We start from the raw sequence: 18,953 nt of genomic DNA, 5'->3' as shown, positions 1-18,953 counted from the left end.
TGGTGTTTTCAGTCTTTTTAATTTTTGCTATTGCAGAGAATATGAAAATTGTTTCATTGTGGTGTTAGTTTACATTTTCCTGAAGACTGATGATGTTGAACACCTTTTTGTGTGCATGGCTGTCTGTATATCTTCCCTTATGAAGTATCTGTTTGAAGTTTTTGCCCATTTAAAAAATTATGTTGTTTTTATTATTGATTTTTAGGAGTTTATTATATATCCTGGACACAAGTTCTTTGTCCTTTGGCATGCATTCATTCATGTATTTACAGATGATATATATTATATATGAGATATATACATATATATAATAGTAAATATTTACCCACAGCCTATGGCTTACCTTTTCATTGTCTTCATGGTGTCTTTTTTTTTTTTACTTTTTTTCCCTTGAGATATAGTCTGTATGAAAACTGATGTCTTTTTATGAGCAGAAATTTTTAATTTTGAAGGAGTCCAATTTATAAAATCTTCTTCTTTTATAAATAGTTAGTACCTTTTTGTGTGTCCTCTCTAAGAAATCTTTGCCCACCCAAGGTCTTGAAGATACTTTCTTTTTTTTCTAGAAGCTTTTACATTTAGGTAAATGGCCAATCTTGAAATTTTATACATAGCGTAAGGTAAATTAAGGCATTATTTTTCCCCATATTTTTATCTAGTTTTATTGGCACCATTTCTTGAAACCATAGCTTTTTAATGCTTCCCTTTGAAAATGCATAGAAAGCCAAGAAAATTTTTTAAGACAAAGACCAAAAATAAAGGATAAAAAGGGGGAAAAAAAAGTATTCAGAGGAAACAATCAATAAGCAAATAAGTCTCTAGCCCAAAACCCAACCATAACTGATACCCTGAAGAGAGAAAAGAGTAAATAGTACCTCCATGAAAAAAGAACAGGAAGCTTTAACAAAGGAACATTCAAAGAAAAAAGAAAAGGAGCTCTTGGAAATTAGAAATAAAATAGAAACAAAATTTAGTAGAATGGTTGGAAGATAAAGTTGGAAAAATCTCCAAAGTTTTAAAAAAAAAAGATAGAAATAGGACAGAAAAATTAGGTTGTTTTACACAATCACTGTCAAAATAATGTGAGTTCCAGAGAGAGATAACACAGAAAACAAGATTATCAGAAGAATAATCAAAGAAAATGTTTTAGAATTCAAGGACACACCTTCCCAAATTGAGAACTCTGCAGAATGCCTGGTACAGTGAGTGAAAAAAGGCCTATTCAAAGGCACATTTGGTCACATTTTAGAATACGTGTCATGAAGTGTATCCTAAAAAGCATCAAAGAAGGAAGTATGGGTCATATACAAAGAAATGGGTATGAGAAGAATATCAGATTTCTCAACAGTAACATTACGGACTAGAAGGCAATAAAGCAGACTCTTTAACATTCTGGGATAGGAGGGATGCCAACCTACAGGTCTGCGTTCAGCCACGCTATAAGTCAAATATGATGGTAAAGATGTCAGAGAGGCAAGGTCTCCAACAGTTTACCTCCATGTTCCCTTTCTCAGGAGACTCTTAGAGGATGTTCTGGGAGAGAGTAAACCAAAAAAGGAGGAGCCCTGGAATTCATTCTTCCAACAAATACTGAGTACCTACTATGTGCTGTGTCCCATCAGGAATCAAAGGCCCTGCCTGCATGGAGCTTAGTAGGAAGAGGCTGGCCGTAAATATTTTAAGGACTCAGGAGTAAAGGAGTGCTCTGAAGAAAATAGAGGAGGGGAAAAGGGTAGGGAGTGACAGCCAGAGATAGGGGGGTGGGGATGGCAGCTTTACGTGGTAGAATGGGAGCAGGTCGGGAATGGCCTTTGGTATCATGTGCAGGCCCAGAGTGCAGCTAGTCCAGGATGGAGCAGGAGAATGAAAGGCTCCATATCAGTTGTTGATCTGAAATTCACATTTACCTGGGCATCTTGTGCTTTATCAGGCCTGCCTGTCTAGGAGGTCTGTCTCCAAAGAAAAATATAAAGATTGATAAATCACTTAATGTGTTTGAATGTTTGCATTCTTCTAGTGGGAATTTGGGGATCAATTAGTGATAAATACATAGGAAGCAAAACAGATGGAGATGAGGCAATTATAAACTCAAGGGAAAGTCAAAGGATGTAAAAGAAAGTAAAGGTAATAATAGTATGTTACATGGCACTGGGTTGTAAATAATTTTCACTGAGTCCAATTTAAATACTGAATACTGAAGGAAGAGAAAGTGTGTGTGCCTTTAGGAGAGGTGTGCAAAGATTAAGACTTTATCTTATATAGTAGGGATTCAATAATGTCTGAAGCTGAAAAACCGAGAAATAACAGTTTAAATATGTTCCTTAGATATTTGGAGGCAAATAACTGAAACAACAACAACAAAAAAAACAGCTACAAGAGTTGGAAGTGCTGGGTATATACCCCAAAGAATTGAAAGCAGGGTGCACACACACGTTCATAGCAGCATTATTCACAGCATCGAAAACGTGGAAGCAACCCAGACGCCCATCACAGATGAATGGATGAACAAAATGTGTTATATACATACAGTGGAATATTATTCAGCATTACAAAAGAAGGAAATTCTGACACATGCTACAACATGGATGAACCTTGAAGTTACTGTGTTAAGTGAAATAAGCCAGTCACAAAGGGAGAAATATTGTGTGATCCCATTTACATGTAGTTCCTAGAGTAGTCAGATTCATAGAGAAAGTAGAATGGTAGTTGCCTGGGGCTGGGGCTAAGGAGGAGTGGAGTTATTATTATTATTATTTTTTTTTCTTTTTTGCGGTACGCGGGCCTCTCACTGTTGTGGCCTCTCCCGTTGCGGAGCACAGGCTCAGCGGCCATGGCTCACGGGCCCAGCCGCTCCGCGGCATGTGGGATCTTCCCAGACCGGGGCATGAACCCGTGTCCCCTGCATCGGCAGGTGGACTCTCAACCACTGCGCCACCAGGGAAGCCCGGGAGCTATTATTTAAGAGTTTGAGAGGATTAAAAAGTTCTGGAGATGGATAGTGGTGATGGTTAGACAACAATGTGAAAATGCACCTAATGCCACTGAACTGTGGCATTTTACACCTTAAAATGGTAAATTACGTATACGTTACATATAAATTACATATACATATATTATGTTGTTCAAAATTCTGTGTATGTTACTACAGTGCTTAAAAACTTGCAAGTTGTTACCTCTGGAGAAAGCGAATCAGATGGGGACGAGTAGACTGCGCTTTTCATGATATGCTTATAGAGTTTTAATTTTTAAAGCTACATAGAGATGTGTGGCTTTGGTTTAAAAAGCATTTATTGATTTATGCAAGTATGTGTGTGAGAGAATTTCATCCTAGGGAAGAACTGGAAGCAGCCTAAATAACTGCCATTACTATTAGGTCAATAGATGATGCCGTATCTCTACAGTAGAATGCGGCACAGCCTCTAAAGTGACATTGAAAAGCAAGGAAATATGTTCACAGTATATCACGTGGGGGAGAGAAGGGGAAAAGGTCTCGGCAAAGCCGTTCAAGCTTTATCATTTGGTGTTTTTTGTTTATATGATTAAACTGAATGTGTTTTGTTTTCTAGAATATGTTTATGGCTGATGAGTCAGGTTATGTTTGTGGCCTTGTCATAAAAATACCCTGAATTTCATTCTTAAAGGAGGAAAACGGCAAACCAGTTAAATCTCAGGGAATTCCTACTGTATGTCCAGTTTCACGATCCTCAAATGAAGCAGCTTCTCCATACCATTCCCGACGAAGGATGCGGAAACTTCGAGATCATAATGTCCGAACTCCTTCTAACCTAGACATCCTGGAGCTCCACACGAGGGAGGTGCTCAGAAGACTGGAGATGTGTCCCTGGGAAGAGGCAAGCTGCCGTTCCATGGTCACACGGGAGACTTGGTCGTTTCTGAAAGGCCTTCAGAAGGACTATAGAAAGAGAACAGTCCGGGCGTTCTTGTTGTCTGATCTTTGCTTAGTGCTGTAGGGGTCAGCAGCGCTTCTGCTCGTGACAGGGGCATGCTTCAGTGTAGAAGTAGGACGAACAGATCTCATCTGTTTGCCGACATGTTTACTGAGTGCTTACCAAGTGCCGCGTGCTCTTCTAGGCTCTGGAGAAGATACCAGAGTGAGCATAACCTAAGTCCCTGCCCTGGTGTAGCTTCCATCCTAGTTCAAGTTGGAAGGATTGAAGTCAGAGGCAGATATTAAAATAATATAATTTCAGATAACAAATGTTATGAAGAAAGAGAGCAGTAGAGCCAGAGAATAAAAGGGCTCAGGTGGCTGGCTGCTTTAGCTAAGGTGGTCAGAGAGCCTCTCAGGTGGGTGCATTTGAATGCCACTTACATAGCAGAAGAAGTCAGATGGATACACAGACTGGAGGAAGAGTATTGCAGGCAGAGGGAAGAGCAAGTGCAGAGGGCCTTTTCCTGGCCCAGCAGCAGCAGCATGGATAACTGTTAGGCTGGGAGTCTGTGAAACCCACGACTGCAGTTTGAGTAGTGATGGCCTAATGGACAAAGGGGAGAAGCAGTGGGACAGTCATGAGCTCAACGTAGGGCCTTTGTAAAACATGCTAATGACGTGTGGTGAGGTCCATATCATCCATGATTTTACATCTTAAGTAGAGGATAATTTAAAATGAATAAGGTAGCAGTATCTCTTCATTAACATATTTAAAGCAGCTATATAGAAATGAGAACTTCCTTAAGTATTTTAAATTTTATATAATTATAGTTATACTGTTTTAAGCTTTTGTTGTTCTAAACCGCCTTAAACCCATAGCCCTCTAGGAGAAGATTTAGCTTATTATAAAAGGTTCTATTTATTATTAAAGAAAACTACTGCCACGAAAAGGAAATATTCTTTATGTATTGAAAACCAGCTACTGTTGTGCCTTTATGTCACCCGGTGGCCTTTGTTCTCGGTGATAGCAGGGTGGTGACATGTAAATTGCTGGGAGTGCCTGGTGGGAAGACTAGAGATTAGGCCAAAGACAGGGTGACGGGAAAGGACCCAGCAGCTGGCACTTCTGCAGGGAGAAGCCAGGCAAAGAGAATTCAGACACGTGAAGGCAGGACTTCTCCAGCTCTTCAGGTTTTCAGCTCTCTGCAGAGTGAAATGTCCGAATTCACTTGATAGAGATTTCATATTCTGCGTTATAGACTGTGTTTTATAGTTAACTGGCCCTACAGAAGGGTGAACCGGGTTCATGCTTTGGTTTTAGGAACCGTTTAGTTTTCGTGCCACACCACTGCAAATGCGCTGGCCTCGGAGGCCGCCCAGCGCTCTTCAGCGTGCAGGGCTTGGGGAGGGGGTGGGGGAGGTGGTGGGTGGTATACAGTTCTTTACTTGTCAAGCTGGTATATTTGAGGGCGGAGGTTAAGTAAGTTCTGTTTTTATACTTTAAGGACATTTTGAGCTCTAAACTGAATGGAAAATTCAACAAACATCTCCAGCCATCTTCCACGGTACCTGAATGGAGAGCGAAAGATAATGATCTCCGGTTACTGCTGACAAATGGAAGGATAATTAAGTATGTGAAGTAAATCAAAGTATCCAACAGATTAGTTTTCAGTGGATTCCCTCTGTTCATTTAATCCCTGGTCCAGACCGTTACACAGCTGCCTGAAATATGGGGAAAGAGTCTTAGTTCTCTATTTTCTCTGTAAATTAAGGAGGGTTTAATACCGTTTGGCTACATGGTTGCACTGTTTTCTGACTCGATTGTTTTTCCCACTGTATACAGGGATGAGAGACAACCCTTTACAGATCAGAGTCTTTATACAGCAGACAGTGAAAATGAAGAGGATAAGAGAAGGACAAAAAAGGCAAAAGTGAAGATGGAAGAGAGCTCAGGAATAGAGGGGGTGGAGAATGAAGCGTCTCAGAAACCACTTAACAGTATGTTTGTTTTAATGGTCATTTTAAAGGTCTGCTCGTTACCAATGTGCTAATAATGTGTAAAGTAACTTGCTAATTTTAAAGTGCTTAAATCAGTAGTAGGATTACAATTTCTGTGTTCCTGATACTCTTTTGAGAAGTCTGGAGCATTTCTGAGTCGTCTCCCCATCAGAGAAATGCCAGATGTGACCACCAAGTGAGGGGTGGCGTCCAGGGACGGTGGTATTAGTGATGAGGATGTCGCCGGCCAGTGACACCCTCACCTAGTAACAGTTTTTACAAGAGTCACATGAAGCTCATGCATCTTACGGGCCTCAACTCCAAATAATAAAATAATAAAGTTGCAAGTTTAATCCTGTTTCTGAGATAATTTTAGCTAACATACATATGGTTTTCAGAATTAGGAGACATATATAACTGGCTGATCTGAAGCTATTAGCAGTCCACGTATTGTTTTATTTGATTGCCTGTTGACAAGAAGGCCTCTACTTGGTTATTAATTGGTTATCATCAGTGTGATGAACAGTAACACCTCCTCCTCCTCGAGATCTTTCTTCTTTGAATGAAGTCTTCATTTTCTCAACATTTTTCAGGGCCTCCATATACCCTTCTATCTTAAAAAGGAGTTAAATATTTTAGTACTTGATAAGTAAACGTTCCAGGTGATTAACATTATTTAATCCATGTTGGATACCTCAGTCCTGCTAATTCTGGGCAAGTTTGGTATTGCTGTAGTTGCCGACTCTGCCTTTGTTCTCCTGCCGGCGGGGAGAGGCAGCTAACCAATGGAATTCATCCAACAGTTGTTGAGGAGTGCTACCGGCAAGAGAGAGGCAGGGCTGGAGCCTGCTTCAAGCTTGTTGGATTCACTGTCTACCTGAACGTGTCTTAGGCTTAGGAGAGTTTATTTTGTTTTGTTTTCTGTTGAGAGAAATAATGCACAACGGAAAGTGAAAAGCATCTTGCAAGCTAATTTTAGTGTTAGAGGTTTTTTTCTGGAAAGAAATATAAAACAGTCAACCCACCCATATAAGGATTCTATCACCATATTCAACAAATACCCCAGATGTTTTAAGAATACACGTTAATCTGTATCTTGGTCAGTTAGGGAGATAGTCCATGGGGGAGGAATGGAATGAAGACAATGAGAGCAGTGAGAAAAGGACAGAGCAGGAGCGGGTGAGGCATCTCACAGAGCTGGATGGGCTTTGGGTGGCACTTTATTCAAATTCTAATGACTCTATTTTTCTCTCATCATTTTCCTTCTCAGGGTTTTTAACAAGTGTGAAATCAGAACTCAGGAATCGATCATCAGAATATTCTGATATTTCTGATTCAGAAGACTCTGGACCTGATTGCACCGCACTGGTACGCCTGGAACCTTAACTTAAAGTTATGTGACAAAAAGATGAACACCCACTTTCCTTTACCTAGGAGGAAAGTGAATGACAGCTTTCCCAAAGCCTGTCTCTCTGACCTTTGTGGCACAGGGCCTTCTCTGCAGTGGTAATTATACACACACGTCCCATCATGTGACTATTTACATCTGATCGACATAGCTTTTGTCTGATTTTGGAAAGGGTGGAGGGAGATACTCTTCTCATGTTTCTCGTATTTCTCTCATAGGTTATATTTCATTTTGCCTTAAAGAAAACCTGTACTATGTGGTCTTTTTTAACTAAGGAATTATGTTACTGTAGTTATTAGACATTTTCACTTTTTCATATGAAATACAGAAATAATTCCATGATAATTAAGATTCTCACTTTCCCTAGACGGATAAAGTGTTTCTGGTTAGTTTGTACAGACCTGTTCAGATTTCTTATATAGATTTGCCTCCATTTAATTATCTTAGAAAAATAATTTTACCACTGAAGAGTCTGAAAGTTCAGGTGATGAAAAGAAACAAGAAATTACATCAAACTTTAAGGAAGAATCTAATTTGATGAGGAGCTTCCTTCAAAAGAGCCAGAAGCCATCTAGGAGCGAAATTCCAGTTAAAAGGTGGGCATGCTGATGATGGTAGTCTTATTATATTGTGATATAAATGATAGGAAACGTTTGTTGCTTTGTTTTGTTTGGGGTTTTTGTTTTGTTTTAAATTTTACCAAACATTTTATTAGAATTAAAAAGGTTCTTTTTTGCTGATCCGCCCTTTAGGGAGTGTCCTACCTCGACGAGCACAGAGGAAGAAGCTATTCAGGGCATGCTGTCTATGGCAGGGTTGCACTATTCCACGTGTTTACAAAGGCAGATACAAAGCACAGACTGCGGTGGTGAAAGACACTCTCTCCAGGATCCCAGCAGCTGCCGCAGCAGTAACCATGAGGTTAGGCAGCTGTATCGCTGTGATAAGCCAGTGGAAAGTGGTAAGAAACATAAACTATAAGTCTCTGAAAAATAACATATAAGCCCCACCTTAATAGCCCTGTCATCCTAGTTGAGGTTAGAGATTATGAATAAGAACTGTTTATTGCACATCTTTAGTTGGAAATGGTGTTAAGCCTATTGGCAAAAGAATACATAATGTTGACAAATGTAAGATGCAAGTATAAGAACTCAAAATGTAAATTAATGGATTAAGAATTGTGTTCACTGGCTGTCACAAGACAGTATTGTTTCCCTTTTGTAAGTCGGGTCAGAGTGGAGGGAATGTTTTGGTGTCTTAATTGACGTGCTAAGTTTGAACAGTCAACTCTTTTTCCTTTTGTGGAAGCAAGCTTTGAACTGTTACTGCTTGAGGATGTTCTCTCCTACTTGAAAAGGAAGCATTAGGAAAGAGACAAGACTCGGTGGCATCATCAGTGATGCCACACAGTGTTTTCTTCTGTCTGCCTTTGGTGAAAAATTTTATTTCCCTAAAAATCTGAGGAGGATTGGGGAGAAGATGGTACCACATTAAAACTGAAGTCTGTTGTAGACATTGTGTTCATTCCCACCTAACTGTGTTAACTAAGTACCAGGAGCTTGACATTGATTTCACTTAATTCTCGAAACAACATTTTGGGTGTATGTAATGTAGCTTTAACAGGTAAAGGAAAAATGACTTAGTGGACTTCACTTGCCCATACTTACATAGCTGTTCAGAGGTTGGAATTTGAACCCAGGACTAGACGGTTTGATCTCAAAATCTTTGCTTATTGTATAAGAGGAAACTGAGGTTTAAAGAGGTTAAGTAACTTGCCTTAATATGCATGGATAATGGAAGAACTTAAATTCAAATCTGGGTTTGTCTGTCTTTCCACTATACCATTCTGTCTCCCTGTAATCTCTTTGTCCCTTGAAAAGAAAGCTTCTACGGAAACGCTGCCAAATGCAGGCAAACATATGCCTTTATTCTATATGGGAAAATATATTACTTTTAGAGAAAGTATTATTGCACTTGGTTTTACATCTACAGCAGATGGCCATAGAATTTGACCTAGGTCCTCCAGCTGGCACAAAATCCTGCCATAGAAAGACAGTCATTGGGAGAATTGAAAGAATTAACATGTTAGATTGAGAGACGGTGACTGTTTTGTTTTTGAGAGGGAAAAGAGTGTGGTGAAAGTATAGGAATAAAGAGTTAGTATATTCATTTCAAAATAAAATGTCAATATAAATTTACTTTCAATTTTAAGTAGCAGGCTAACTTTGTTCTTTATGATCCAGTTTGTGCGAAGATCATTTAATGAAAGCTTCTCTTTAGGGTATCACGTCAAGACTGAAGATCAAGACTTGAGGAGTTCTTCCTGGATTAAACAATTTGATACAACTTCCAGATTTAATCGTCAGGTATATTCAAGGTTTGAAGCGTTCAAATAGATTGTCATTGGCTCCGTTTTGGCTTTCTTTTTTTAAGCTGCAACCAGTAATCAACCACTAGACCTGGAGAGCTTAAAAATGACCATTAAACGCACATTTGAACAGCTCTCCATTTTTAGGGATTCTGATATAATGACTGATGAAAGGCTTATGGATAGAATGTGATCTGGAAAAGAACAGTTTATTTAAGAAAACAGTTAAAAACTCCTGGCTGCCAACACCTTTAGGTTATGTCTCGCTAGAATGAAACATGAAAGGAAAAAAAAAGTACCACAAGGATCCTTTTAGTTTCTGACGTTGTTTGTCACATTTTTTTTTTTAATGTTATTTTATTTATTTTTGGCTGTGTCGGGTCTTAGTTGCGGCGCACGGGATCTTTGTTGAGGCACGCAGCTTCTCTCTATTTGTGGCGTGTGGGTTTTCTCTCTCTAGTTGTGGCGCGCAGACTCCAGGGCACGTGGGCTCTGTAGTTGTGGCACACAGGCTTAGTTACCCCGTGGCCTGTGGGATCTTAGTGCCCTGACCAGGGATTGAACCGACGTCCCCTGCATTGTAAGGCGGGTTCTTTACCCCTGGACCACCAGGGAAGTCCCTGTCAGATATTTTTAGATACTAAATTTCTTTGAGAATTTGATGACGGTTACGGATTCTCTTTCCAGAAAAATGTCCATCATAAATATGACTTGTGCTTACATTTTCTCATGGTCTGTGCCCACCCTCACCCCAGACCATTCATTGACTCCAGATTAAGAGTCCCTGCTCTAAGAGAAGGCACTTGATGTTTTAGGATCCTGGTGTATGAATGCTTATACCAAACAAAACGAACCCAAAATAACCTTTTAAAAAAACCAAAACTTTACCAGTAGCACCATACAAGGAAAGCAGTCTGACCTTTTGCTGCAGACCTTGGAAAATGACAGCCGAAGAAAGAATCAAAATTCTCATGTGGCAGAGCGGAGTCCTCAAGCCTCCCCAACCCCAAGCATTCTCTGAGTAGCAGAAATATGGGTAGTTTTTATGTTCTTCGTTTGGCTTATCTATATTTTCTAAATACTTATCAATTACAGTTATAGTAAGAAAAAGAACCGAGTTATTTTTTCAAGGCAAGTACAAGTTCTCTTCAGGGAAGGATATGCTCCAGGGTCAAAGGTCAGCTAAGAAATCCCTGAACTATTAAGAATTCACTTATTCAGTGTATGATTTTATAGTGCCTCACTGGTTATAAAATTTATAACTCATTAGCATTGTAGGATTTAGTATTAAAAGTAAGCTATTATTTAAATCTAATGGTTGTTTTTATAATTGTCTGAAAATAAAGAAGTAGGGGCAGATGATTAGCAAGATCACCTTAGAGAAGATTGAATTTCTATTGACTGTAATCTAGCGAGGTATTAGAAAGGTATGTCAAATCGAACAGCTGTTTCTTCATGCTCAACAGTATTTGTGAGACTATTTTAAAGCAAGTCTGTGTTGAATGCTGTTTTTAAAACTTACTTGACTGTTACAGAATCAGAAATTCATTTTAATACACACACACACACACACACACACACACACACACACACTTAAAACTAGCTTCGTGAGACATCACATCTGCAGCATGCTCTTTTCGAGTTTATCTTTCCTTCTCTTTTTAATTCTGGTCAGGACCCTCTCTGTTTTGATTTCAAGACCCACCAGTCATCTGTCTATCTATCTATCTGTCTATCTGTCTATCTGTCTGTCTATCTATCTATGTTTTCTTCTCGACTTAAATTATGAGGCATCTTCAAGACTTGAATCCTTCAGCAATTCTAGGTTTTGGAATGAGATGGCCCTCAGGAGGGGTGGTTTTCTGAGGCTACTACATGTTAAGAAAACCCAAGTTCAGTAATCTATTTCTTCTCTCCCTTGAATTGTTAGTGCATAGAGAGGTTAAATACCGTACTTATCTTAAAGGAACCCTAAAAATTCGACCTCATTTCCTTCCTTCTTTTTTAGGATCTAAGTAGAGGCCAGAAATGCATCAGAAAGGAAGTTTCATCAGAAATCAGTCAGAAGGTACAAAGTAGGAATTCTGTGGACAGCAGTGGCTCAAGCCCTCAGAATGGAAAGTATATGCAGAGTTCAAGCTTGATGTCGGGGGCATGCCAGATAAGTAATGGCAGTGTAAGCCCAGAAAGGCCTGTTGGTGAAACTTCCTTTTCAGTGCCCCTTCACCCCACCAAGAGACCTGCATCAAATCCACCACCTATCAGCAACCAGGCAACAAAAGGTAACTGCTGCATGCATGCTGCATGCGTGCGGGTTAAGTCCATTTCTGACTGTGTATGTTGGTGACAGTAGCAGTTTAGATAGACATCGTCTGTACCCTCACGTTGCTCACAGCCCGCTGCGTCACAGACAGCGCAGCGATAGCAGCAGCGTGCACAGGTTCCTATGGGGACAGAGAAGCAGGACACCTCAGTCAACCCCGAGGAGCAGCAGGGGCTTCCTGGAGGGGGAGGTAGATCCTGGAGAGGCTGACAGTGGGTTAGCCATGCTGAGGTGGGGGAAGGGACAGGGTAGACAGCACCGAAGGCAGAGGAGACAGTGTGACCCACAGGACAACGGGGAGAAACAGCACGGGGTTATGTACGAAACTGCCCTCAGTTTCATTGCTGAAGCACAGTTAGAGGCAGGATCGGGTAAGAGCTCGTGCTGAAGAGATAGGCAGGGATCAGAGCGTGGGAGGTCTCCCAAGTCTTAGTGAAGGAGGTTGGCCCTTCCCTCTCACATGATGAGGTGGAAGAGCTTTAAGCAGTGGAATTCCAGAAGTGTGACCCTGCTCATTCAAAACACCGAAAAGCCTTTGCCTACCATGTCGCCCTCGTTTAAATCTTCCCGGTGCTGTCACCTATAATTTTCATTGTTATTTATGCTGTTGTTGGTGTTCTGTATGTTATAGGTAAACGTCCAAAAAAAGGAATGGCAACAGCCAAACAACGTCTTGGGAAGATCCTTAAATTGAACAGAAATGGCCACGCACGTTTCTTTGTGTGACGGAGTTGCGGTTGTGGTCACTCTTCCTTTCGGAGACCGGTCTCGGGGTACGGGAGCCTGGAGCTTCCGCGTGCCCCCGCTGAAGCAGTTTGCATGTACCGTAGGGAACACTGCCTGAAGAACAAAATGAACCTGATGCTGCATTTTCACTGTGCCACACCCACTCAGCAATAACCATTTTGGACCTGGTGGGGAGAGGAAGAAGGAGGGTAGAACCTTAAAAAGAGACCTTGAACTGGAAAGGGTCTCTTGTCAGGGCTTGAATTTCATTTTGTTGTTGGTAGTGTTTTGATTTGTTTTCTGTGGTAGGGTAAAGAATTATCAATAATTTATTTAACAGATTTTTTTTTAAAGTTAACAGCTTTTAAATTCTTTCTTTTTTAAAGCTATTTATTTGGAAGATTTCTGGAGAAATATCTCACTAATTTAGATTTAAGAATGTGAAGGTTTTTAAATTATTTTTGATAGTGTGTGTGTTACATGTGGGGAAGAGCCACGGTAACAGTAACTAGTCTGGACTCTTAAATTTGCTATTCAGGTTAAAGTCTTAAACAGGGATTTGATGCATTAATTATTTTAAATTAAGATGTATATGAAAATCATTTTATTTTATATAATTCATGTGTTTTTTATAAGCTATTAGCTTCGCTTTTGCTAACATCCAAGGTGCATACTGTTATCCAGGTCGATTACCTATATCCCACCTTCCCTCTGCACTCCCCATCATTTCATAACGACACAAGACTCTTCTCTTTGCAGGGAAATACTTTCATAGCCAATGTGTAAGAACTACATAGAAGACCCCACATGTCTCATTTCATTTGACATTGCAGTTTTCTTCTAAATAGAAAAATAGGCTTCTTGCATTTTCATTTTTTGCTGATGATATCTGGGTCCCAAAGAGTACAGCTTTAATATCTTTTTCCTACTTGTGGGAAAAGTATTATAAGTTTGGTTAAATTGTCATGTTTGTAGTTTTTCAAATACATTTGTAACTACAGAGGGCCTTCTTCATACTACTGGTATTGGAGGGCAGGACCAACACCTGCCACAGAGGTTATATTTTATGACGCTTTTATTCTGTATACCTAATTTGTTGGAAAATATGAAATATGGTTTGACTTAGAATATCAAATCTGCATAATAAGCCGTAATATAATAAGACTATACTATATTAAGTTGTATAGAAGCAAGCATGTTGGAGTAGATGATTTGGGTGTGTGTGTGTGTGTGTGTGTGTGTGTTTAGTTTTTTATTTCTTAACCTTCTAAAGAATTATTTAAGATACGGATTTGGAGTAAAATGGGTGCTTTTTGCAGTTTCTTCCATCTATCCTAACTTAACCAGTGCATAGTGAGGTTAAGTATCTGGTTGAGCTTTAAGGAATCATTTCTCTCCTTTGTGCACAACTTTTACTAAGTGCCAGTTTTCAGTTGCTTGCAATAGCTTATATTTTCCTTTTCCTCCCCCCATGACATAAAAACAAGTGACTTCTGCGGGGGGGGGGGTGGGGGGGGTGGGGCGGTGGAGATATTCCCAGTTCTGACAATAGAGCATTTTACAAGTTCCTACAAAGAAAATATAGGCAAATTGGATAAAATTTATTTTTATGGAGAAGAAATACGGCCATATTATGGGTTTGTCTTTTTTTTTTTTTACTCAGCAAGGTAGCAGGACTTTCCCTTCTGTATTAAGTATCACTTGAAGAGCTAAGAAAAAAAAAAAAGTCTATACCATTATCTTTCATGGTCACATTCAAATGTGTATTTTCAAAGAGAAATATTTCTTACTCTGCCTCCGTTCCAATATTTCATGGAATATATATGAAATATCTTACAAATGAGCCTTTTTGGTCCAAGTGACTGGACCACTGTCTGGGTCTTATCTGGGTGTCAGGGAGAAGAATTTTTATGGGAGTACTAAATGTCTATAATAGGCCTACTTAAACTCTGTACGCTATGCCAAAACTAGGCAGAGATAGGTACAGTCAGTCATTTGTTGGTCATCAGAGCTCAAGACGTCAAAAATGTGGGTCTGCCTGTTTCTCCCACCTTCCCCACACAATATATTACTGTGATGTTTTGGTTTTCTGTAGACACCATTTTAGTGTTAAAATACACATGTTTTGGTGTTAGTTTAAGCATTGAGAATTATAATTTCTTTTTCCAGCTACATTATGATTTGGGTTCTTTTGTTGCCTTTACATTTTTCACAGCTCTAAGTATTTTTAATTACCTTTTTTTTCTTAGCTATAAAAATGAAAATAAATAATTTATTTTTATGAATTAAAATTGTAGCCAGTATCTGCCCTGTGTACTTAGGCTGGTAAATACTAATTTTAAGTAGCCAGTATGTTGAACTTTTAAGTGAAGGAACTGTGGATTCATTTTTGGCAGTGTTAGCCCATTAACTGGCTAAGTTCAAAAAACTTTCAGTAACATGAAATAACCACTAAAACAGAATACATGTAATCTTTTTGTGTATTGGTAAAAATCCAGCCACTGATCCAGTGACTTCCTTGTCAAACCTCTTGTAAAATCACTGGCTGTGATGCATCCCTTTATCTTGTGGAAATGACAGAAATTTGAAGTAACAGCATCTGGACCTCGACTGCAATAGATAGCCTTTCCCTCAGTCTCATTTATTATGTGTTGTATAGACCCTGCAACCTAGGAAGACACCAGTGGTGGCATTTAGCTAGTTATAAGCAAATACAAATTATGTCAAACACTTATGATTTAACATATGCAATTTTAAGCATAGTAGTAGGTAATCATTTTCCTGTATTGATTCAAATAAGTGACTTCTGTTAACCTGGGATCCCCTGTACTGTAATTCATAACGTCACATAATATTATGCTCTCCAGTATTGATTAACGGTGTAAACTGTACAAAGCTGGCAGTTTATAATAGTTCAATACCTAGAAATACTTTGAACTTCATAAGTATCAGTTAATTTTTAAAGCATACAGAATTGAAAATTCTGACCGAAACCATCTTATAAACTCAGAAAAGAAGCCCATCTTTATCACTACTTAGCACTGAATACTGCTTTATTTTTTTGCTCTATTTTTTAATAATCCTAGTTATTGCCTTTTTAATGAACTCTACTGTATTTATTCATATGAGATCAGCAGGTATTTATCAGACATCTACTATGTGCCCAGCACTACTTAGTACTGTGGGGGGCATATAAAGTTGAAGCTGTATTGTTTGCTCTTGAAGGTATCTTCTCCAGGAAATAAGCAGTATTATTTTCACTTCTAAGCAAACTTAAGCAAGAGGGCCCATTCATAAAACAAAACTTTGTTAGTTTTAACAGAGATACACTATACAACTGTAGAGGTAGAAGTAAAAAAAAAGTTTTTTTATATTTTCAAAATTTGAAAAACATTTCAAAAGTTAATAATTAAATGCTCGTAATCATAGGGGCATGTTATAGCATGAAAGGGAGCAGAAGACCTCGGTGTTTGTCCAAGTTCTGCCCTTTATGTTTCAGCTGTGTGACCTTGAAGAAGTCATTTATTCTTTCTGAGTCCTTAGTTTTTGCATTTGTAAATTTGGATCAAAATGCCGTTAAGAAAAACACAGAAAAGCATTCCTTAATCTATTAACACTTCATATTTGCAGAGGATTTATCATTATTTAAGTTACAGCTGACAACAAATGCACATTTATATGCTTTTTTTTTTTTTTTAGCGGTACGCGGGCCTCTAACTCTTGTGGCCTCTCCCGTTGCGGAGCACAGGCTCCGGACGCTCAGGCTCAGCGGCCATGGCTCACGGGCCCAGCCGCTCTGCGGCATGTGGGATCTTCCCAAACCGGGGCACGAACCCGTGTCCCCTGCATCAGCAGGCGGACTGTCAACCACTGTGCCACCAGGGAAGCCCTATATGCATTTTTAAATGAAAACTGCTGTTACTCATAAAATTTGCTTCATATCAAATATATGCCCAGAGCTTGCTACCTAAAAAATCTGAAGAATCTCTAACAAGATGCTGAACTAAAGTCAAAATCAGTGCATGAAGTGAAAGAAAAAGGAATGAGATACTTTATGGATAAGAGTGAGAATGTTTATCCTCAAGTAATCATTAAGATGATTTAAAGTAATTAAAAGATAATTTTAGGTTTTTCTCAAAGAGTACTGCTTCATAGATTCTGCATACTCTTCAGGGCACTAGCATAAGGTAAAATAAGTCATGGAATGAAAATGATTTAACAACCATCCATGGTACTAGAGCGGGAAAATAAGATGGTAGATAGATGGGGATCAGCAAAGACAGCTCTGAGTTGGCCAACCATGGCTCGTTGGGTAGAGAGAGAAACAAACCACTGTAGTGTAGGGAGACTCGGCCGGATTCTGCTTTTTTCAAGAAATGCTCTTTATAGTGATTAATCAACTCCCCAAAGAGCTGATGAATAATTGTATGGCCCAGTATACTACTGCCAGAAGTAGCTATTGCAGTATGTGAGCATTTTATGATTTCATATTAAGAGATGAGGGTTTTATATAAATTTGAAATTTTTTCAAAAGTTCGTTTTTCACGTTAATTATTAAGCTAATTGCTTCCTCCAAAAAGAGAAGTTAAAGATCACCAGTCATTTTCAGATGCCGTAGACCTTCATCTAAAGCAGTTTTGAGAAGGTTGAACATCAGATCTTTAGCTTAAGAAGAGAGACAAATGAAACCCAGCGAGGGCAGTGACTCGCCTGGGGTCACAGTGGATCCCAAACCTCTGGTACTTTGCTTCCTACAGCAGCCCCTGTTCTGTGACACTGTGAGGCCTCTGCTCATCCTGTGGCGGGTGATGTTAATACACTTTCTAGAAGCCAGGTGGAAAGAAAGGAGAAGAAGTCACATACTACTCACTACATTGCTGTTGAACGTAATGTAATTTTAATAATGGAGCCTTACTAAAAGCCCTTCCGTTATTTTTGCTTTTTTTTTTCAGTGAACGTCATGCCGTAAGTCAAATATTTGCTATCCCTTACATAAAAATTTTTTAAGTTAAGGACGTTAAGAAGCAAATGCCTGTTTTCAAAGCAATTAGCTTATTGTGACTGTGGTTTTATTCTGTTATGGTGGGGTTTTTTCCCCTTTAATGGGTATGGGAAAATAATACTCATTAAGCTGCATTCTACCCCTTAGAGTCTCCCTCTCACCCTTCCTGTCCTTCCTAGTGTCCTGAAGCTTTGTCTTAACAAGCGCAACATTACATTTCCTTTGTTAAAGCCTTTTTGAAACTGTATTCAGTGATTCTTCCAACAAGTTTATCTGCTCTGCACTGTTTCACTAATAAACCCTGGCTACCACGTAGCCCCTGACCTCCAAGTAGCTTACCTATGCAAGACCTGTGACATCCTGAATTCACTTTTCTTTATTTCAGAAAGCACCCCTAAATGGAACTTAATCAAAGATAAACCTTGTCTCCACCCAGTTTTATTTTGGCCATTTCCTATTCAAAATGTCAGCTCTTTTCCCCCAAGATTTTTCACCAAAACAGTGATCATAAGTGCTGGAATATATACTATTTTGCAGGAATAAAATAACCCAGAAATACTCTTATATTTCTTTGGTGGATTTTGGTTGGTAACTGTTACCAGCAGGAGGTGTAATGTATAATGAGGAGTTGATTCCTTGCCTAGAATCATTTCTTCCCTCTAAGAGTCATAGGATTCACCTTTTATTTTTACAAAGCATACATGTAACTTCCACGTTATAGTCAGGGACCTGAGGTGTAACTTGCTAAGTGAACCCCAAGGTTATTTTATCTTGCAAAAGAAACCTAAACCAAACTAAGGGCCTTACATTTATGGTTTAGACTGAATCAAAAGCTGTAACCTCAGTTTTTCCGAAAACAGCTTCTGACTGCAAAGCAAGTCGTGCAGTTGTTAGGTATGAAATAGCACTGATCAGGAAATGCACATGCGTCTGGGCAGACTGCATTTCCTTCCGAAAAGACTTTTCTACTTTTAATATAAATTAAGCCATAACAGTTTCATGCTGTGGAAAGAGGGTGAAAAGGTTCATTTTAATGAGATTATATGATATGAACTTTCACATTTACTGTGAAATGTCGAACTTTGCCAGTGCTTCAGCAGGTTTGTTTGATTTTGGGGGGGGTGGGGGGAGGGTAAAGGGTGGTGACAGGGAGGGGTAGTATTGGTTTTAGGGGGTTTAAATCTGTGAAATTTGAAAAGGGACAGTTGTTGGCTATGGTATTTACTAGTTTTGTAG

At 39.2% G+C, this 18,953-nt stretch overlaps 1 protein-coding gene across 1 annotated transcript in view; it reads left to right on the top strand.

Annotated features, from left to right (window-relative positions):
• KDM7A (lysine demethylase 7A) overlaps window positions 1-18,826 on the top strand; it is an 80,043-nt gene extending 61,217 nt beyond the window's left edge. Inside the window, exons 12-20 of the mRNA XM_082846983.1 lie at window positions 3,642-3,851; window positions 5,398-5,522; window positions 5,736-5,890; window positions 7,161-7,258; window positions 7,746-7,894; window positions 8,051-8,259; window positions 9,579-9,664; window positions 11,675-11,948; window positions 12,621-18,826. Coding sequence (XP_082703109.1) covers window positions 3,642-3,851; window positions 5,398-5,522; window positions 5,736-5,890; window positions 7,161-7,258; window positions 7,746-7,894; window positions 8,051-8,259; window positions 9,579-9,664; window positions 11,675-11,948; window positions 12,621-12,715 — 1,401 coding nt within the window. The 3' untranslated portion in view covers window positions 12,716-18,826. The remainder of the gene's footprint in view (window positions 1-3,641; window positions 3,852-5,397; window positions 5,523-5,735; window positions 5,891-7,160; window positions 7,259-7,745; window positions 7,895-8,050; window positions 8,260-9,578; window positions 9,665-11,674; window positions 11,949-12,620) is intronic.
• The last annotated feature ends 127 nt before the right edge of the window (window positions 18,827-18,953 follow it).

The sequence above is a fragment of the Leucopleurus acutus genome, assembly GCF_964270905.1.
Source record: "Leucopleurus acutus genome assembly, chromosome: 9".
NCBI classification, from domain to species: domain Eukaryota; kingdom Metazoa; phylum Chordata; class Mammalia; order Artiodactyla; family Delphinidae; genus Leucopleurus; species Leucopleurus acutus.
This window is presented reverse-complemented; position numbering and strand designations above follow the sequence as displayed.